Source organism: Pocillopora verrucosa, chromosome 2, assembly GCF_036669915.1.
Source record: "Pocillopora verrucosa isolate sample1 chromosome 2, ASM3666991v2, whole genome shotgun sequence".
NCBI lineage: Eukaryota > Metazoa > Cnidaria > Anthozoa > Scleractinia > Pocilloporidae > Pocillopora > Pocillopora verrucosa.
Genome location: NC_089313.1, coordinates 16,633,798 through 16,655,928, shown reverse-complemented (window position 1 = coordinate 16,655,928; position 22,131 = coordinate 16,633,798). Strand labels below are relative to the sequence as shown.

General features: G+C 40.3%; 1 protein-coding gene across 1 annotated transcript; it reads left to right on the top strand.

The window, feature by feature from the left end:
* Nucleotides 1–254: 254 nt before the first annotated feature.
* On the top strand, nt 255–18,298 carry LOC131781002 (uncharacterized). The gene is given in 26 exon segments (XM_059097642.2): nt 255–599; nt 2,615–2,677; nt 3,271–3,570; nt 3,984–6,148; nt 6,965–7,126; nt 7,715–8,036; nt 8,777–8,928; nt 9,181–9,346; nt 9,579–9,680; nt 10,379–10,576; nt 10,774–10,857; nt 11,394–11,556; nt 12,236–12,402; nt 12,907–13,134; nt 13,540–13,701; nt 14,548–14,739; nt 14,875–15,110; nt 15,428–15,591; nt 16,070–16,132; nt 16,278–16,313; nt 16,719–16,745; nt 16,748–16,797; nt 16,799–16,870; nt 16,872–17,286; nt 17,618–17,760; nt 17,762–18,298. Coding segments are annotated over 26 exon segments (5,967 nt in total). The 5' UTR covers nt 255–545; the 3' UTR covers nt 17,843–18,298.
* The last annotated feature ends 3,833 nt before the right edge of the window (nt 18,299–22,131 follow it).

Sequence of the window (22,131 nt, the reverse complement as noted above, 5' to 3'; positions counted from 1 at the left end):
TGTTCTGAAATTTAAAAAGTGTCCCAACATTTATTCTGAGATGTTTCCATTTTATTTGTACAGTTCACTGTCCGTTTATTTTACTTGATTAATTGATGAAATGGCTAAAAATGTGAGAAAAAGACTCGCAAAAAAGACCAAATTTCATGCAGCTGCCCAAATTTCCATGACAACTCTCAAACAACTTTCCCAACATGGCTGCCAGAATCGCGTATTCTGATTGGCCGACATAGAATCTTCGTCTGCAGTCAAAAGCCAAACACCATGTCTTGATAAACTTTCGCGTTGATCCTCCTGCAATTCGCGGAAATCAAAGAGTTTATAGCTCATGGCCATTGCCAAAATGTAGGAAATTCGATAAAGTACTCTCATTTCAACTCTGTAAAATGGATTCTGGAGAGCATGTGCGATTTTAATCATGGCAGTGAAGTGGCAAACGACTTCTTGGCTTCACGTAGAGATGCTGAAGAATAAATGTGAACTACGGCAAATTGTCTCTGAAACGTGTCCAGTTCACAGCAAAAAGTGTTCATTAAGCTACTAGGATGTCAACAGATTCATCTAGTGACAATATCGGCGCACTTACAGAAAAGAACTTGGTAAGTTAATTCAAATTTTTGAGATGATACGAATTGAGTTACATTTATCAAATAATCAGTCAAATTGACATGTATCACATTTCCTCGTTTATTACACTTCAAGTTTCATGTAAGACGTTGGGAATTTTACTCCATAAGACTTTGCAATCTCGTCGATAGTTCAATAGTTTTTGCTAAGTTTCCTTGGCTATGTTTATAGTAAAAGCACGACGTTAATATAACCATTGTACGAAGATAGAATTTTTCAATTTATCAGACATCGCAATCTCTCTGATAATTACTTTAATTTAGAGGAATTAAAGGTTTCTTTGGGAAAAGCCAAATTCGATATTTTGAAATTCAATGCCGTCAATGTTTTCCCTAATAACAAAAGCTCGTTTTGACTTTTAAAACTCAGCATAAAAGAGAACAGACCTCAGCATGTGGCTCTGGTTAAAAAAATTTAAAAAAAAAAAAACAGATAGTTTGTGGGTTTTTGAGAGCCTCCTAGAGATTCTTTTTACTTTATGCTAAATTTCAAATATTGAATTTTTAGTTGGAATTGATTTTCTAACAACAGTTCACTGTTATTGATAGTATTTTGCATTCATATAGTAATCTCCTTCCTACTAAGTGTATCACTTAATTTGGCTGATATCACCATGTTTGATATTTGGGTCACATGGCTTGTTCAAAACTATCAATCAATCAATCAACTTTACAGTCATTCTGTCAATCAATCAATTTTCTTTATAAAGTCGTTAGTCCTAGCAAGGAAAAATGGGGAAAACATGCCTCTTTAATCTTTTGACTTCAGCACATTTCCTTATAAATCAGAGAGGAGAATTTGGTGTTACATCAAGTTGACACCTTCCAGCTGATAAGCTTGACTGTTCCCATAACCTGTTTGCAAGATAAGTGTAACATCTTGGAAAAGCACTAAAAAGTATTTTGTGAAGGAGGCTCCATAGGGTTTTTGACCGTGCAAGATCTGGATGTAAGCAAAGCAGGAAGCAAAAGAAACATAGTAGCTCAATCTGGTCACATGATTGTTTCCTAAAAAAGTTGTATGAAAATGGTGTAACACAATGAATTTTTTGTTTAATGGACTGACTAGAGTCTCCAGCAACTGTATCCATTCCATAATATCCTTAGACCTTCTATGCCTGAAAAAGAGGTAGACAGAAAAGAAAACACTGGTGCAAAGATTGCAAAACAGATTTTAAAGTTTAATATTGCTAAGATATCAATCTTGGCAAAGTGCTATTATATGCCTTAATATTTGTGAGTAAGAAAAAAGAAACCTTCTCGTCTTTCCTTTGGTAAATTGTTTTTGAAAATTATCATTTTATAATAAGCCAAAGAATGAAGACATTTCACAAGGAAATTAAAGATGTTGAGATATTTAGGCCAAAGTTAGAGGAATGTATCTGCCTCTTGTTAGAGATGATGTTGACAACCAAAACAGAAGCTTAATATTATATTGTTACAAAACTGGTAAATCTCTTGAGGGAAAGTAAGTAAAAAAGTAAAGCCTTTATATGGGCCCAAGTGGCCCATGGGGCCGGTGCTTAACTCCAGTTTTCTTAGCATGAAGCAGCTAGGAGTATTGCTATTCCCCCCTGGATGGGATGGTAGTCCATTGCAGGGTTACCCCCAGCACATTTGCTGGTACCCATTTGTACACCTGGGTGAAGAGAAGCACTGTGAGAGTAAAGTGTCTTGCCTAAGAACACAACACAATGACCACAGCCAGGGCTCAAACCCAGACCACTCGATCCAGAGTTGAGCGCACTGACCATGAGGCCACCACGCCTCCACTCTTGAGGGAAAACTTTGAGATAAATTAATTAGGTTTCCTTTTGTAACTCCCACTCTTAAGGGTTGAGGTTTATTCGAAAGTACTCTAGGGTCAGCAACCTTGAGTACATCTGTAAATTAAATTTTGGGTTGATTGGTGAATGGAATATAATGTTACTGGTGTATTGATTTTTATCATGGAACCACCTTGATAGATACTGAAAACTTTTTTTCAGGAATCCTTGTTACAAGAAGATGAAGGATTTGTAGATTTCTTTAACAATTTCCTTGCATTACCAGTAAGTGTAATAATTTTCTTTTTTGTAACTTGTTTCTATGATAGATTTATAAGGTCCTGTTCTGGCATTTGTGGTTCTTACATGTGTAAATGAATCACAAGGAGTGATTTAACCCTTTGAACTTTAACATCAGTATGCATATTCTCCACACTTACCTCTGCACATTTTCTGTGGTACTATTAAGGGGAATTGTCCAACAACAAGAGTTTCTTTAGTCAAGGACCACTTCCTTTAATAATTCTCATGACCTTACTGTCTGATTCAGAGGTGATATTGTACAGAGAAATTATTTGGCAGTTACTCCTAGGGATTAAAGGGTTATGTAAGTGGTCTTTTTGTAACATTTTAAACATGACTTGTAGTGAGTAATAAAAGGTGAGCTATGGGCATGCTGTTGTATCAAATAAATAGAAAGTTTTAATCAAGAATAATCTAAATTCTAATAGAGAAGTGTACTGGAAAACAATTTTAATATATACCACAAAATGATTTCTTTCTGATATTTAGTGATTGACAGAGTGTGTAATGTCCAGTCAATCAGCATAATCAAGTTTCCCAGGTATTTGTAATTTTCTAAATAACTTTTCTTTCAGTGCTTTGCAGAGCGTCTTCACTACAACACAGAACTTGGAGTTTTTGAGGAATTTATTGAAAAGTTAGCTGATGACGTGGGTAAAGGAGATGCCAAGGCTGCATCACAGCTGCGTCAATTCACACATTTTAAAGGAACCATCTACAATGTGGCTGCCAATCAATCACGCATAGGTTATTATGTGACTGTACTTGACAAGGTACAAGGCCTGGAATTTGTAAAGAAGCACAGACTGCATCTTTTCCTTAGAAGTGAGCTTTATGCTGAATACAAACTGACTAAACACCTTTCAACTGTCCAGGTACGGTATGCTCCCTGTACATGAAGAACTAGCTTGACTATTAGTAGTACTGCTTCAAAAGAACCTCGCGGGCTCCTCTCTAAATCCGTGAGAGGTCTCGCACACATCAATATGCATATTCTCCATACTGTTCTTTATACATTTCCTAGGATGCTAACAAGGAGAATTTGTTGAACAGTCAAGAGCTACTTTAGTTGGTGATCATTTCCTTTATTCTCGTGACCTTAATGTGTGATTCAGGGGTGATATTATAAGGAGAAGTTAGATGCTCGTCATCCTTAGGGGCTAAAAGGTTAACAGGGATTGCAAAAGGAAAACTTGAAAGATTAAGGCTAAAATGTGGTAGCAACAGCTGTAGGCCATTAAACTTTTACGCAGTATAGGTTGAAACAAATTGTTATTTCCTCTTACAGGAGTCCTTCTTCCGCGACTTGCACCCAGAAAGTTCAGAGGATGATGACAGCGGAGTCGAAGAAGCCGCCGTTTTCCACCCTGCAGGTCGAAGACGGAGTGTTGTTAGTTTCAATTTAACTCCTTCCTTGGGCGAAGCGCCATCCCCCGATACGGATAGGGACGCTGAGAATGAAGGAATTATGTACCTTCCAACCAATGTGCGATCCATTGAAGAAACCTTCGATGCCTGGCATGAGTCATTTAAACGTACAGAGAGCCGTGCTAGTATGTTTAGCAGTGGGGATGGGAGCTATCGTAAGCTGAACACTCCCCAGATTATGGAAGAAGACGAAGCTTCAGCGACACGATCAACGTCGAGCTGCTTCAGTACTAAGGAGAGTGAATCCTCTGCTTCAAACAACGCGAGGCCCGTCTCAGGATTGAGCATTGCTAGTGACAATACTGAAAAGGGGCTGAGTCCTGCGGAGCCCAGTTCTAGGATCAGTTCGGCGAGTACTGTATCTTTTTTCTTAGAAAATCAAAGTTCGTTTGTTTTAAACCAAGAAGAATCAAATGCTTGTGATCTGGATTCGGAGAGTAGGGGGGATCGTCTTGGCGCGGATGAAATGACGCGCAGTTTGTCTTCGGCGCTAAGTTTTATAACCGAGCATGGGAAAGTGATAGGGAACTCTTCTGCCCCAGGAAGTATCATTGGTAAAACAGATTTAGGGGAACAAGAAGACGCAACAAGGAAAGAAGATAACACAAGCGAAAAAGACTTTGTTGTCGAAGAAGTGGTTACTGCAGGTCGAGAGGGCATTTCTTCTAGAGAAGAGGCAGAAAGAGAAAGTGTACCACCCGGGGAGAAAGATTCTGTTGTAGAGTTCGAGCAATTTGCGGAGCACAAGAACTCATGTTTTAAGGAAGGTATAGAGGAGAATCTCGCTAAGACTGAGAGGGACGGGTATCCCTTAGAATGTGAGTCTCTAACTGGTAGCAGCACGGTTGAAAATACTTCACCTGACGGTACTCGGTCTGAAATGGGTATGGGAAACTCTGAGAGTGATGTTATTAAGGAGCCTCTGACACCAGATCTCGGGGCACAAAGAAAGAGTGGTAATGAGGACGTGAGGGAAAGTCTAGATGAAGAACAAGTGCCAAGTATTGATATAGAAGTTACGTGCAGTGATGAAGAGGAAACTTTGGATAAGGAAACTGCTTTGAATGACGACGCGGTCGATTTAAATTCTGTTGCTGACTCTAACAGTGGAGAGAACTGTGGATCGGTCGCAGCACGCATGGAATTATCTCTCAACACTGAAGATATTTTTATCATAAAAGAAAAGGCGTCTGTTTCGAATGCACCTGACTATACTGGGCAAGTAGACGACAATTTAGGTGGAAATGACGAAAAGCGAAATAGTTCAACAACACAGAGTGACGAGGGAAAACCAACTGTTTCAGACGAGGATTGTCTTCATTGTAAAAATGCAAAACGTAAGGATGTGTCTCCAACTTTAGGTATGGATGCTTCACTTGGAGAACGCAGCACTTCAAGTAAAGAGGAATTAAAGAAAGTGAACTTATCGAATGTTGGTTCTGATCCTGGAGAGAAAGGGTCTGTTGACGAGTATAGTGGACATAGAAGCGCTCAGAGTGGAAGCATAGCTGAAGAAATATCGAACACAGGAATATCGGCGTTATCAGAAGTGGATGTGGACTCGGAGAATAACAATAAAGAAACTTCGTTTCAGGGTCGTGAGAATGATGATACAGAAATGGCGACTGGTGAAATCGAATCTAAGAAACAAGATCTCCAAGGAGAAGAACCCTCCCCGGGAAAAGATTCCGATGACGATGACGATGACGATGACCGCGAAGATGACGATGAAGCAGGTTACACAACCGAGGCCAGTGCGACAACTCTTCAAGGAATTCGAGGCATCTTCGGCTCCAGACGACGTAGCAGTTTGGCGGCTACTTCGGTTGGTTTTGACGCGGGAGATGATTCAATGTTCAGTGACGATGGTTCTGAACTGGACGACAAACCGTATGATTTAGCTACCAAAGAAGGTTTCGACATGTTCAGAGAGTTCCTTTTGGAGACAAGTGGGGAGAAATTATTACAGTTTTGGTTGGAAGTTGAGTGTGGAAAGTACTTGGAAAATGAGGACGAAAGAAACAGGTATTTGTTTTAATGCCATTGCTGTATAATTTTTTTTTCTTCATGCGCGGGTATGATATTCAAAAGGCTTGTAAAAAAACACAAAAACAAAAATGAAACAGACCGCAACGGAACAAGAACACATAGAATTTCCTGATGCCACATCTTCCCTCAAAATATTGTCATTTTAAAGTGAATAATCAAAATAGGTGGCTTCACTGTCGAACAAAAAAATTGTCATTTATTGGCCTATGAAATGATCTTTCTAAAATTAGTTTCAGACATAACACGGCTTGTGCAAGAAGTGTTGAAAGTAATCCGGGATGACTTTGGTTTAGCCCTACTTCTTGCGCAAGAACCAAATGTTACGAGCCTAGAAGCTAATGAGGCTACGAGGATTTTCCTAAACCATGATCTTCCACAAAAACGCGATTGGCTATGGTTTTGCTCCTGATTGGTTAGCAAATAGTGCGAGATTTGTGAGCCAGTCACAGAGGAAAGTGAATTAGGGCGCTGTTCGACCGAGTGTAGAAAAACCAAAATCAAATCAATCACAACCGTCAGGCAGGTGAAAGGAGTATATCACAAGGAGCCAATTGCAACTTAACATAAAAACAAGCAGATTTCCTGAAGCGCAGAAAAACGGACATGCCTTAGTCGCGTTTGGCTTTAGTTTTGAAATTGTTTCGTAGCGAAAGTGCCGCGAATTTTCTGTTTTTGTCACACGGCGGATTACTTTCAACACTCACATGAAAATTGAATTACTCTAAAATCAATGCAATCCCTTTTTCCTTCGTACACGTAATTGGAAACCTTTCTAAATTGTTCTCTCCCTAGATTGGTGCAGTCTCTGCGTGACAGATTTTGGAGAAGCGGAGGAATTTATGAGTTCTCTGCAGTTACAAAATCACGATTAAATTTGGTGGATGCATCGACATTGACTTTCAACAGGTTGTTCTCCATTCAGCCTGACGTACTCAGACCTCTGTTAAGTTACTGGTAAGTTCTTTCCTTTTCAAAAACTTTCGGTCTTAAGTTAATCTTATGGGGCAAACCGAGACGGGAACGACAACGAAGACATGGCAAAACAAAAGATCTAATGGGCAGAACATTAGCTCAGCACGTACGTCTTAAAACGTTGTACATTTCTAAGACGTCATATGCAAAAAAACACCGTGATCTCCTAAACTGACGCACTTGCAAATAGAAACACCGACGGCTAATTACCAAAGTTTGCTTTTGAAACACTGCTCATATGCGTTATGATGAAGTTGAGGTGTGGTGACGACAAACAAATCCAATGCTTTGCAAAATTCTCACTCAAGAATTGATATCAATTCAGTTTTCTAATCCACGTCACCCCCCAACTGCGTAAGGTCCCTTCCATATTAGTGCCAGCATCTTGGACGCCGCTTCCTGCTCCCATATGGTACCCGAAAAAAATAGTTTTCAGTTCACAGCAATTCCTATCTCTCCAAAAAATAATGTACTGTGTGATGGAAAACGACTTCAAAACGAATTTTTGATACCATTAGCATACAAAGCATTCTGTTAAAACTTTAATTTACTGCTGTATTGTACTCACAGGTGTATACGTTTTACGATGCATCAGCAACGTGTTTCTCACTCTCATGACCAAGATTACAACACAATGTCACAAGACAGGCTGAAATCATGTTTTAGACGTGAGATCACATCATCAAACCTTCCACAAGTCCCTGCGCACGTGGGTCTGTCCCAAGTTCTAGCGAACAACACCTTGGCCAGGCCCCAAAGTAGCTTTGTCAAGAACCGGCCGGTAACGCAACACCAGACATCCAGACCTCAAGTACGAGCCAAATCTGCCCATCCACGGCTTTTGCAAGCGAATAAGTATATGCATACTAATGCAAGTACGACGCAATTACAGGTGGGTGACAAAGAACAGGGAATTTTTACGTTGAGTTTTTGGACAGGGGAATTCTCCCGAAAAATCCTTTCAAATTCCTCCACTAACGGTGGCATGGGAAACGTATTTATGGAATCGTGATCAAAGCTGGTTTTAATGTGGCTTACATCGCATTTGATTGAAAATGAACGAATAGCCAGCAGGTTTGATCTATGTTGTGAGATAGAACGTGGTTGTACTGTACCACTGATATCTTTTCACTTTACTTGTCGTGTCATTCCTAAGACCTTATTATTATCTCTCATTACTGTCTGCCATACAATACTTATGATGATGGTTCGAAGAATTTGGTATTGGATCAACTAATAATCCCCTAATTGATAGCTCTCTTTATTCTCGTCACTTTTCTGTTTGATATTGTTTAGATATTATAAGTAGAAATTCTGTCTTGGTCACTCATGCAAGTTAAAGGGTTGAAGAGCTGTTGGCATGAGTGCCCTAAAACCAGAACTAAATCAGTAAGCATAAAGAGAAATAAGAACATAGCAGACTATTACCGGGAACCAATCAGAATTCAAAGCAGAAACCAGTAAACTGCCTAAGGCGCGGGAAAACGCGACTGACCAAGTCTCGATTGGGTTTGGTCTTGCGTATGATTGGTTGTGAGAGCTGCCTGACTTTTCTAGAACAATGAAATCCTAGATTATGTTAACAATATGTGAGAAAATTGTTCTTCGAAGTAATTTTTTTGTTTTTTTCAGAACATTATTGCTCCTGTGAGGACGGGATACGGTTTTGAGCAGCCCCCGGGACCGTCCTTTCCTGTTGAACCGGAACCAGACTATGCACCCTCCGTTAGGCTATTTATCAACCCCGTGCCCTCCCCTGATAGTAAAATTCAGAGAATGATGAGGTGAGTAAAATGTACCCTCGACACGTGACGCTTTTGACTGTGTTGACTCTGGCAGTAGACAGGACGCGTGTCACATGTGAACTTAGTAATGAAGTAGCTCACCTCAGAGTTGAAAACAGAACTTGCCAAACTTTGCTCAGGGCATTGAATTCCGTTCGCTCGCTTTTTTCGGAAATATCTCAATAGACTTAATATTTTCAATTGATTTCGTTGTCTCTTATTTGTATTTTTGCTTCTGTTCTCCTTATGAAGGACGCTCCACCGAACTTCTATTTATGTCGAGGGTTCTAAGCCGGCTCTCGCCAGAGAAACTGGATCCAAGACCGCCGCTATGATGGATTCGTTGATACAGGGACTGATTTACGAGCGGCAGACTGGGGACTACTTTAAATTGTTTTTGCAGAAGTCAGGAAACGAGGTATTTAGAAGACTAATTAGTTGGAGAGCTACCCTTGCACTGGCGCGATGAATGGCAAACTCACTCAAATCTTCACTGTAGGCGACCCAACTTCCAACTCCTCCTTTGGAGGCTTCTTAAGCTTATCCTTGGTTAGGAACCAAACTCAAAGTCTGATTATGTGCTTATAATTGTTATGTGAATGCTTACGTTCCATAATCGGTGAGTTTAATGTTCAATCGTTCTCTTTTAGACCTGGATGAACTGCTTGGCTTTTTGGAAATCTCTTCAAGAGTATAACGCGTACTTTTTTGCCGATTCTCTCAATCCTTCTCTATTGTCAAGGAAGGCACGGGTATGGACTAAGTAATTATTTCAAGAAGAACCTAATAACATAAATAAATCACGAATAATGTAAAACAATTGGTCTGAAAATGAAACAAAATAGACGTCTGGAACAGTTGGAACATGTGATCGTCTAAAGATCCCGGCTGATAGAGGAGTTAACAGAGAACGTCATTAACTCCTTACACCCTAACATCAGTATCCATATTCTCCAAACTCTTCTCCATAAATTTCTTTTAGTACTGATGATGAGAGTTTGTAATTTGTGTAACAAACAAAGCTTCTTGGGTTGGCGATCGTTTCCTGTATTCTCAAAATCTTAATGAATAATCTAGTAGTATTTCTTTAAGGAGAAAATAGATGCTGGTCTCTCCAAGGGTTTAAAGGGTTAAAAATGTTGCAGCACGCAGGACTTTCTTGGAGCAAACTGAAATGGCCATCAAGAGTATCGTTACTTTCCGTGGATAGGATCGTAGTCAATCGCATGTTAAACTTCCCCTCCTTCCCCCTTCTCAACGACATTTTCTGATCCCGGGGTACAGCGGGAGAAAAGTGTCTCTCTCCAAAACACAACCCAATAACCTTGGCTACAGCTCAGTTCAACTCTGACCTTTGGAGACTATTAAGCCACAGTTGTTAATTCCTGTTTAGAGTATGCTAAATTTGTAGCTAATCTTATCGGTTACATTGATCTCTCACAACCCACAGACAATGTACGCCAATTTCGTCGTATCAGGCAGCGCTCAGGATGTTCATGTGCACAGGGACATTCAGGTGCAGGTACATAAAGAACTGGAACCACCGTATGAGGAGCTATTTGACGCAGTCGAGGAGCATGTTCTTCATTCACTTCTGGAACCCTGGCAACTTCATTTAGAGCAAGAAAAAAGCGTGTTCGATGCTGAGGTTAGGTTAAAAATTTTGATTTTTGCGTCTAAGCTCACTGCTTCTTCTTACTTAAACGAACGCATCCATTCCTCTACGAGATTCCGGCTCTCCGAGAAACTTCTATTCAATCATGATTTCACCCTTTCACTCCCAAGATCTTGCGTCAATACAGAATAAATGTCATCTATTTTCATTTTACTATCATCTTTAATTAGGTACCTAAACAACAGACCTTGAGGCATATTGAAATTCAAGTGGTGGCGAAACGAAGGCAGAGCATTATTTCAACTCGTAGAGGGGTAAGAACGAGTCAATTTAGAGCACACAGAGTAGTATTCACCGACAACAGAGTCTCCCCTTCTTAACTAAAGTTAGATCTGTTGGTGTTTTCAAGTTTGCTTCCTGAAAAATATGGAATAGTCACTTTTGATTTTTTAATAAATTACAGACTTTCTTGATGTTTGACGTAGCCTGCAAGTAGCTCCTCATTATTAAGCAACGCTAGGCGGCGGGGAGAGATCTGCAATGGGTCTGGCACTAATAATAAGTCACCAGACTCCCGGCAAACCTCTCCCCGACCAGTCCTAAATCTTGCGGGTGGAGAAACACGCGTGCTGCAGCGTTGTTTGTTTTGTTTTGCTTTGTTCTGTTTCCGAAAAACTTCAACGTGCAAGTTATGGTAATTGGCGGTTTTGCGCGTCATTTATTTCTCAGATCCTTATTTTCAATTGTGTGTCGATCTATTTCCTCACTTATTTACCACTGTATTATTTTATTTTATTTTTCCATTTATTTATTTCATATGATTAGTTGTTGCACGCTTATTATTTTGAAGCTTGACCCAGCCGAAGAGGATCATGAAAAAGAGCGAATTTCTGTAGAAGAAGCCAACAGACCTTTCCCTGTTCCAAAAGATGGAATCACATTTGAATCACTCATAAGAAACCGAGACGAAGTGGAATACTTTAAAGAATTCCTCAACAAGAAACATAACAGAGGTGAGGGCAAGGGTCTGGAAGGGGAGGGTGGGGGGAGGGGGTTCCCACTCAAGACTTGGGGAGTGCTTGTCGGGAATTTGAAATGTAAACTCGAAAGGAGACTATTTCTATGCTGGCTGAGGCCCCACTTGATCCCCTTTGGTTACTACATAGATACATCAAAAAAGTACGAGCTACCGTGATTTTGAAGAAGATTTCACCTGCTCGAAACGTCTTTACTCCTTATCCTTTCGTTATTCACTGAAAGAAACCTTGATTTTTTTCATTAAGTTATACCTACTGTACTAAAAACCCTAAGTGAGGCTTATATCAGTAATTAGCTCCTCTGTCGGGAACTGGGGCACGCATTAAAGCAACTATGTAATCGTTGGCTACGGAAAATGTCAACTACAGGAAGTGCCTACCCAATAAACTGACCAGCCGAAGCATTGTAAGTTCTGTTAGATCTCGACCGTGATTATGACCAAATCTTAAGAAAACTGGCGATCACTGAATAGCGTAAGAATCTATATTGTGACTTGTCTTGGATTGTCTCCAGCGGCCGGAGAATTCCAGCAAACCTCTTCGCGAGACGATAAGCTTCTTCGGGGGGCGAGGTGGACCTCATCATCTCAGCATCGTTTTATCATTACCTGTTCTATTTCTGACGCTCAGCATCACGCTATCTTGTGTTCTTAAGGTATCAAAGATCTCATGGCTTGGACAGACATGGAGACTTTTCGCCGCGTTCCCCGATTCATGGAAGAGAAACGTGACAAGAAAGCCAGAGAAATTCGCGAGAACTGGCTCGGTAAGAAATATTTCTTTGGAGCTGACAGCCCAGCAACAAGGGATGGCCAAAACTTGGTAGGATAAACAGTTCATGTTGTTATTGTTCTCGCCTTTAGTCCTGTACTTATCAAATATCACATCTCTCCATCATCCCTTGTTTCCGATTTCTTCCTTTCCCTAGTTTTTTTTTTGGTTTGTTTTTCTTTATTGTAGCTAGATATGATTCATTTCTCGCGAAAACTGTTGTTCGCCTGTCAACTCGCTTATGTCGGCGGTTACATTGCGCACGCGTTCGGTTACATTATTTCCGTTCATATCTCTGTTTCCTTGCATCCTGCACTTGTCTCTTTTTGCCTGTTTGTGTTTTCCGTTACATATTTTGCCTCGTCATGTATCGAGTCAATTCTGTAGTTATGGCTGTATGTAGTTTCCCGTGGTACATCTGTGTGTTGAGAGTCACTAGACACTTGTGGCCATTTTGGTTTTCATTCCGCAGGTTGTACTCAGCTGCTCAATCAAAACCAATATAAGCAGCTGTTGTTTTCTAACTTTTTTCCTTGGATGTTCTCTCATTCACAGATAATGAACATAAACGGGGGACGCCCGATAAAGGAACGACCCCAGTCGCCAGTTATACTCGAAAGCCAGAAGTTTGTTCGCGCGCGAATTGAGCGCCGATGGTTGATGTTATTTAAACAAACGGCAGAATTTCTAGAAAGGCAAAAACCTCGCGCAGTTAGCGTGCCAGAGATGGTAGAGGACATCATGTTGAAGAGGCGGCTGCAGAGGAGTGAAGCCGCCTGGAAGGTAAACATTCTTTAGAACAACTATTAGATGAGTATCTAAATAAAGCGGGATTGCGTGGATTTTGCTTCATTACTTCCGTTGATTGGTCAAGAAATTTGGCGCCAATTTCTCAACCAATCAAATGGGAAATTATACCTAATCGCGACTTAGTCACTTTTGTTTTCCCGTGCTTCTGTTAGTTTGCTTTTTCTCTTAATTGAGTTATCATTGGCTCCTTGTGATATTTGTCTTTCTTCTCATTGGTTGCTGTGATAAGAAGCACTCAGTCGCTTAGGATCGGTTACCTGCGTCAGTTACGAGTCTTATTGAAGCTCTTTCTGTCATTGTCCTTTTTTATTGTTTGGCCGAAGTTCAACCCAGCTGCACGTCACATGAGGTTAATTTGTTTTTGTCTCTCCAATTAAGATTTTAAACAGCAGGTGGGTGTCTTCGTCGCGTGACGTGGTGGCATTGCGTCAGACGCTACTCAATCCCAGTCTCGCTGCCGAATTCACGGCTTTCGTGGCAATGAAGGGAGACACCCTGGAAAGTAATGTTCAATTTTGGCTCGAAGTACAGAAATTCAAGGTAAGGTTAGCACATGTTTGTAGTAAGCGGTTTCACTTGCTAGTGGATAAAAATAGATATTCATTAGTTTACAGTAGAAACGGAGTCAAAGTCCTGAGAGCACTTACGATCAACCCTTTAAATCTCACGAGTGACTAACATGTAACTTCTTCTCACAAAATCCATACATTATCCACTAAATAGATAATGAAAATATTCGAACATACTGAGTACAAGTTATCTTGATTTAGCACCAAATTCTTGTAACTAAGTTACGAGGAAATGTGTAGCAGGAAGAGGGGAGAATTAGAAATAAGATCTTGAGAGTCGAAGGGTTACGTGCAGTAATACCTTCGATAAAATCTGAGCCGCGAAAATCAGTTTGTATTTCGTCTGATTCTACTCATAATCGAGTATAACCCCCGGTGAAAACTAGTTTGGCATAGTCGTATGAGATTTAGTCGTATTTAGAAGATTTTCATCGACGTATGATTTCTTGTGTTGGCGGCTCTAACGATCTACTGGATCTCACCCATTACGCATTATCTGGTATTGGAAAGCGATCTTCAGTATATATTAGCGTTTTGTGTCTCTGATTGCATCTCCAACTCCGACTCTGTCTTAAATGAAAGTCAAAACTGACGGTTTGACATGTTTTGTATGTGAATGGCAAATTCGACCAAAAGAGGGAGTTTTCAATTTTATCCATATATGCACAAGGATAGCGATGATCAACTACTCTTAATTTTGCCTTATCATAGTTGGCTCCTCAAATAAAAACCTTTTTCCTCGACGCTGCTTGTTGTCACACAGATGTAGGCTAGGTTGCATTGCGTTACTAATGGTCCCTCTCTGTTTTATCAACAGGATTTATGTCATGCACATGCGCAACAAGCCCTAATTCAACGCAAAATTCAGACCATCATAGACTGTTTTCTGAACTCGGCTATTACTCCTGAACTGCAAATCGATATTCCTATTGAGATGGCTGACAAACTGATGGAAAGGCTCTCGGGGAGGAATCCTTCAATTCATCCTTACGTCTTCAGAGAGGCGCAGGTAAAGAAATTGGAGGGGAACACTCCCAGAGTGTCTTAGAAGAACAGTGCTAAATACGAGACTACTTTGCCCCCCACCTTGGACATATGCATGAAAAATTAAAATGCCTGCTTGTTTTTCTTTGTTTCTCTTCAGATGACCGTTTTTCGAGTTCTTTTTAACCACTGGAAGGAGTTCATAACTCACCGGAGTAAAATACCAGAGGGCGAGGATCCAAGGGAACACTTTGCTGAAATGCTGAGGAGACACAGGGCTGACAACAAGTCTAAGAAGGAGGCCAGTGAACGGAGGAGACTGGCGCGACTCAGTGCTGAAAGAAAAAAGAAAGAAAAGGAGGAACGAGAAAAGAAGCGCATTGAAGATCTGTCAAGGTGAGAATTGAAAAGAGAGATTGACAATGACGTCGTGATGTATCAGCTGGGTTCCCTCTTTGAAACTCGAGAACCACGAAAGGATTTAGAAATTTTTTTATTGAGAGAGGGGGTGGGGGGGGGGGTGGGCGGGTGGGAAATCTAAACCCTTGACCCTTCCCTTGGATTCGTCGCTGAGAACGCAGTCGTGTTGCGAGCACAGCGTTAAAAAAACTTAGAAAATGACACAGCGAACCCCTCTTCGTGACGGGTGAGATAAGGTCGTGTGGTGCAAAGTTAGACGTATGAATGGCTTATCAGTGCAATTGTGTCCACAGTTTATTTAGTATGGACACAGGCTCCTATTTTTACTCGGAAGAGGATGATCTACGCTCTTGGTCGTACTCCAAGCACTTAGTGGAGCAAGAGAGACAGGAACACATCAAACGGCTTAGGGAACAAGGAATTATTGTCCCGGAGGAAGAACTCGTGGAAGAAAAGGGTGAGTCATTTTTATTTTGTTATAATTCGTTTCCATGCTTTTTGTTTTGATAAAAAAATATTTTTTTGCCCTCTCGTGTGTCAGATAAGTTTGATTCAACCCTAGCAGAAGTCATCATCAGAGTCAAGTGAAGAGTTGTTGTCAATTGAGTATTATAAGTCCAGTTCTCTGGTGGTGACTTCTGTTACGGTGGTCGAAACGTCATCTACCAGTACAAACAGCAATCCTTCTCAGGAATAACCTCACCTACACTCTCCTACTTCACGCGTAGATGATACTCCTGGGCTTCAACCCTTTACTGTATCTGGTGTTTTGTTAAATTATGAGGCCACACTGGTCTTTGAATCTTGTAGCGTCCAAGTTGAATTTGGAGGCGAGAAGTGGGCCTGTGTTTGACTAAACATGACATCGTTGTTTTCATTAACCAGTGAGTATTACTCCCCTAGAAGATTGTTTTTCTCTCTGTTTCTCGTTGCAGAGGAGACGAAAAGTCGTCGCTCTCGCGTCTCCATGACAAAGTCCTCCACTTTTGGGAAGAAAGGTACAGAGAATTAATTTTCTGATTCAAACCTCGCCATGTTTGCCGCTCAAGTAGAGCTCAGCTCAGACTGGAAGCCTTCCAGTCTGAGCTGATATAAGCATTGGATAGCGATATTATTATTTATTTCTCTCATTTTTTATCGTAGTTCATGACACAGCCAGTGACAAGAAAAGCAGTGAAGGTGAGCTTCATTGTAGTGCAGTACTGTGTTTGTTCAAGCCTACGGAAATGATGAATTCAGTGTCATCTGGGGCGTAGGCATAAACGCCCCCAAGGAGGCATAAACACAGAAGGCAGCCTTAGGTTGAGTGGTCTTTTCCCTGACGCTTGCCACACATCCTTTGCCCCTATTGTTTTGCTAAAAAAATTTTTAAATAAAGGCTTCATTGTTGATTGTTCGATGTTCGAGTAGTTCTTGTACTGCTTGTGGCCGTCAGCGTCCTAAAAATCGTCTTTGGTTTAGCTCCCTCTCCTTACATTTAGGAGAAATACCACTCAAAGTAAATTTTCGAGAAATCCTCGTCCCCCAACAGAAACTTACCCTCATAGAAGCACTTCTTTGAATTCAACAAATCATTTATTTTAGGATCTTCGAGGAGACTTCAAGCAAAGCTCGGAACCTTAAAAAGCATACACATGGTCAGATGTCTCCATCGTTAGCTAGGCCGTGGCTCTGCCGTGTCTACAGTTGTGTCAATAACGCGCCGTAATTCTGGCGAGTCGCTTGCATTGTCACGCCAAGGATGAAAAATGCGTGTTGGCAACAGTAAGTAAGATGACAAAGGTGTCGAAAAGAGAAGAAAAAGTCACTGTCCTAAAGGATACGCAAGAGGAAAAGAGTACTCAAGGAAAAAGCTCTGAGATTCAAGTGATCCATATCGCCTCTCCAGAAACGCCACAACCTCATAACGAAGGTAAATTGTTACCGCAGCGATCACGCAGTTCTAGGCGACTTCTACCAGGAAAACAGCCACCGAAATCCGCTGGAAAGAAACGCGTTCCCTTAGATGCTATTTCGTGTATTAGTGACTACAGTGTTTTACGTAATATTGAGTTTCAGCCTCGTGTGGACGCCGTTAGGGAAAGATGGTCACAGGGAGGAACCTCTCTACTTACGTCCAAATCTCTCAAGGACTTCACAAACTCGCCTGAAGGTAAGGAGCTTTGTTGGAAGCACTGTCTAAGCCCCGGTGCGGTTACGAAGCACCTGAATGAACCAACTTTGTAACCAAGCTCTTTGAAAGAGGCTTTTCATCCCCTAGTGGTAATGAAATTAGAATTTGGATTATGTTGGGGCTTGTAAAGAAGGCTATAGAGGGTCTTCAGGGATGGGTTAATGGTCCATGATTACGCTGGAGGGAGGAGGGGGATCTTGGTGGTAACCTTTCCAACTAATCAGAAAATATCAGCTGCATGCATTGTGTTGCTGCGATGAATTCTCCTCCAAGGAATCGATCAAATTTTCTACACTTTCTATCGTTACAGGAGCTCAACTCTCGATGCCTTTACCGCTGGTCAGAATCACGTCAGCATCTCATCTTGAAAAGTCGGACACCGACGGCTCAATCGGAGATCCATCGCCATTGTACTACAAACCACGTCCGATGACCCAGAGCCTCAAGAAATCGCCCCACCAGGCCGGGAAGGAGAAAGGGCCTGGGACTCACTAAAGAAGAAATGCAGATCAAACCGGATGTAATTGTGAACTAACTGACGAACGTTTCTCTCCATTATACTTTTTCTTTTCCCTTTGAAAGCTAGTGTGAAATGGATTTTTTCAAACTGAGGTTCATAAGAATCTCAACATATCTGTGCTAAATTTACGGTACATTCTCGGAAATCGGTCAAAATTATTCGCAGAATGGTCACACAATCGCGTGCGCAACTTGCGTCACGTCGTTTGAATTTCTGGTAAAAAAGTCGTTATGTATAGAAAAGTTACTAGATATCTAATGTACATTGAATGTAAAAGTTATTGTGTGACATAAAATGTCTCTATTGCGCATGCGACCAGGAGAGACGTGTGCGTCAGCACAGGAAAATGTGTCTGATTATTCAATTGCGACCAATCAGATTGGAACACGTTCAGTTGTTAAAAAGAATAGTAATGTTCGTGTTCAGATTCCTCTCTGGCATAGTCATTAATGCAACGAAATAAACCCTATTAACAATTCCAATTAGTCTAATTTAAAAGCAATATTATTTGCAAATTTTGAGCAGGAAAATGACAGAAGGAGTTTACTTTGTCAGCTGTAATGACAACTTGTGGATGATGGCCACCCTTCGCGAGTTGATCATCGAAGTTGCGTTGTTCATCTTGCTCTATGGCTTTGATATTGGGACAGACATCAGCGTGTTGTTGGAAGCGCAACGAACTTATAACGACTACAGAAGCCTGTTTCAAAATTCTAACGATAGTGCACGCAATGAATCGAAACAAATTGGGTTTTGTTCCAGTGGTCCTTGGAACACAGAAGACTATCAAAGAAACTTAGGGTCTTTTGACAGCACGTTGATAGCAATGAAAGTCTTTCTAACGTTGGCGAGCTTTCTTTTCCTTTTGTGTCTGGCTCTTCATATATGGATCATTCATCTCGTTATTGAAGACCCCGATCTAGAAGAACACGAAATCGAAAAGTATATCACGGCAAAATTTGTCTTAGGGTTGACTTGTAGCGTGGTTCAAGACATCTCTTTGACCAGTCTCTCCGTTGATTTGTTCGTCAAACGCGCCGGACCTAAAGGACTCATTTGTTGGGGATGTTATTACGATGAAACTTGCGTGGATAAGTACATCCTTGGAAAACGTTTTCGATCACACAACAACACTTCTCGCCATCAGCCTTACAGCTGTGGTGATTTTGAGCCTTTACAAAGGTTTTTTTATATTCTATCGATGGAGCCGAGTCGACGAATGCCATTGTTACGAAATCCGTGCGTGCGTTTCGTTATTTGTTGGCGGTTGTTTCGCGCTTGTTGTTTTGACTCCGTGTTTGGCGCTATTCAAGTTCGCGTTCTTCACGCTTCCTTCGGAATCTGAAAATGTGTTCAGTGGCATAACTGATAGACTGTTCATGATCGGTGTCATGATATGGGGTGTTTTCATTGTAATAGCCTTTTGTTGTCCCCTGCTACGTTTATGTCTACGCAAGTCGCGCAGAGCCTGACAAAATGTTTTGTGCTTCAGAACTGAAGAGTACAAAATGAGATGAAACCCAGTCCATACCCAGTATACCTTGTTGATTTTTGTGGTTGCATCTATTTTCTTTTGAAGATGAACGGTGAGCCAAGTCGATTCAATGCTTGAGCTAACTAACCTTCAATGGTGCAATTTTAATAAGTATTTTGTTGTACTCGCAAAGGAAGGCGTTTCAATTATTTTATAAATTTCAGTCAATAGCCGTGTGTAATTTCATCAGATTGCAAACGTCGCAGAAAAGAAATATATCAGCGCTGAAATAGCTACCAAGAAATGAAAATAAAGCAAAAGGAGCGAAAGTAAACTATCTGACGGATCTTTAATTGAGCCTTTTTTTTTCAACCCTGATTGTACACCCTCCAACTTATTGTTGAATATATTCATGGTTTTAATCAAATTAAATTTTTGGAAATATTTTTAAAAAAACTCCTTATTACAAATCCCAGACAATGAAACACGTTAGAACTCTTTGGATCAATACCGTTAAACTTACGCAAAATGACATGAGAAGGAAACTGAAGGCGAGTGAATGTAAACTAACATGTAAATTATTTTTGATTGCTACCTAGGAGAGAGAAACCAGAATGAAACATTTTATTGCCTTAACACATTTTCGGCAATGAAGAACAATGGATTTGTTTTGAAAATTTACATGGCGAAGATAAGAGTGTTATTTCACGAATAAAATCTAGCACTTTTTTGAAACAATTTAAAAGTTTTCAAGGAAATCGATAATTGTTTTAAAATCTGCAATCAGCCATGCAGTTACAATTTCATGGTTATGAAAACGTGACCAAGAATTGTGATTAAAATAATGTTAAAAAAGCTTAGTATCATTCATATGTAAAAACATCCTTGAGCCTTCCCCCTAAAATGTTTCGTTTCCAAGGTAACAAACTTCCCATTTGTGACAATGTGTCAATCAGTCAGACAATAAATAAGGAAGGAGAAAGAAAAGAAAGTCTTTGAGCGAGGGAACCTAATAATTATTTGCTTCACCCAGACATCTGTAACAATTAATGTACTGGCAGGGAGGTCAGGAAAAAGGCTTTTGAATCAGAGCAAAGTATTTCCATCTGCAGTCAGATAAAATTTAGGATTAAATCTTATGAACGCTTGACGTTTAGCACGTGCGGAAGAGCACCTGGATTTTTTTATTTTTTCACAAGAGGAAGGGCAAAGTTACTTCAAATAATCAGAATTACCACAGTCAGCTAGGAGCAGGTCGCTAATCTCGTACCCAGATCCTACCGTTAAACTGTATCTGAAATGTAGTTTCCTTTCCACCGTTTGGCCGTTAAAGGTCTGGTTACAAGACCAGCCGGTCTCCTAAATAGAAATAGAGAGGGTGAGGGTATGCGGAAATCTAGCTGCCCTTAGGTATATTGCAATATGCATTTCTATCGCACCACCCCTCCCTCCCCCCAAAAACCCATTTTTCCTTCACCTGATGGAAAGGAACGGTCACAAAAGTAATTCTCCATTTTCCAGCTGAAAATCGTCTTCACTGATCGACCTCAATGGACTAAAAAAACATCCTTACCTACATATATTAGATTCCAGGTCATGTCGGGTCATTTAGCGATATGTATTCACATTAGAAGAAAGGAGTCTGGAAAAATACTAATGACACACAAAAATATTTTGAACACTAGAAAAAATAACTATCTTGATATAAAAAGGGTAGAATTGGGAATAGACTGGGGGACTATGGTTGTTCAGAACGTACGTGACCGTGCGTGATGGTTGATTTGCAATGCCTGAAAAGTAAAGTTTCAGAGAGTCTACTGCGTCAAATTTCTTTTCAAGTAGAGAAAGCTCCCAGACAGAAAAAAAGGTTTAACACTGGTAAAAGGTTATTCATTTGGGAAACAGAAATCTAAAATCTAAATTTATATCGATGAGCAGCGGAAAAAGGAAAATAGGAGAATGTCCTGGGAATTTGGCTTTCCTTGCTCTCAAGGTTAAGTATATGTCTATGATTGATGAATAAATCCAAATAGTAAATATCTCTTTGTTTAATTCCTATCAGGGGTGTGTTGTATCAACACGAAGTTTGATTTTCTTGCCAAAATTAAAGTGAGTTTAAAATGGCAAAACGCAACAAGGTTTTTATCGCGAAAACAACATGTTGATTTTTTTTTTATAGCCGTGGACCTGTATTTAAAGGGGCTTTTAACGCTAACACCGAAGATATAGGGGTGACACGAAATTTTAATAGTACTCCTGAGGCCAGATCTGCTTAGTTAATTCAAATGTCAATCTTTACTGCTGATGAGACTAGTTATTCTCATCGACTGTTTGCTGGATAATAAATTAATAATTTAAGGAGAAATTGAAGGTTAATCATTATGAGGAGGTGGAGGGTGGAAGAAGGGTGGTAAGCCAATTTATTTGTCATTATTGTGCCTTAAGCTCTGAGGTATCGGAGGAATTTAAAATTTTTTAAGAATTATACACTACATGATACTGCGAGTCTAGAAAGAAAATTTTAACATCGTCTAAAAGCGATGACTGATCTTTTGACTGTAGAGATAATTTTAAACAACTAAGAATTTGTTTTATGACCTAACGATCAAAGGAGTTTGAAATAATGACATTTCAGACTGATTGGGAAATATCACGCGTGTTTTTATATGGATATAATCAGACCTCATTCCAGAAATGACTCGTCGTTTGATAACAGCATTGCAGTCTAGTCGGAAAACATCACGCACGTAATGCGTGGAAAATCTGAAGGGCTTTTAAGTTCAGGGTGAAAGGTTATCAAAACCTGATGATTGGATATCTAACGATACCA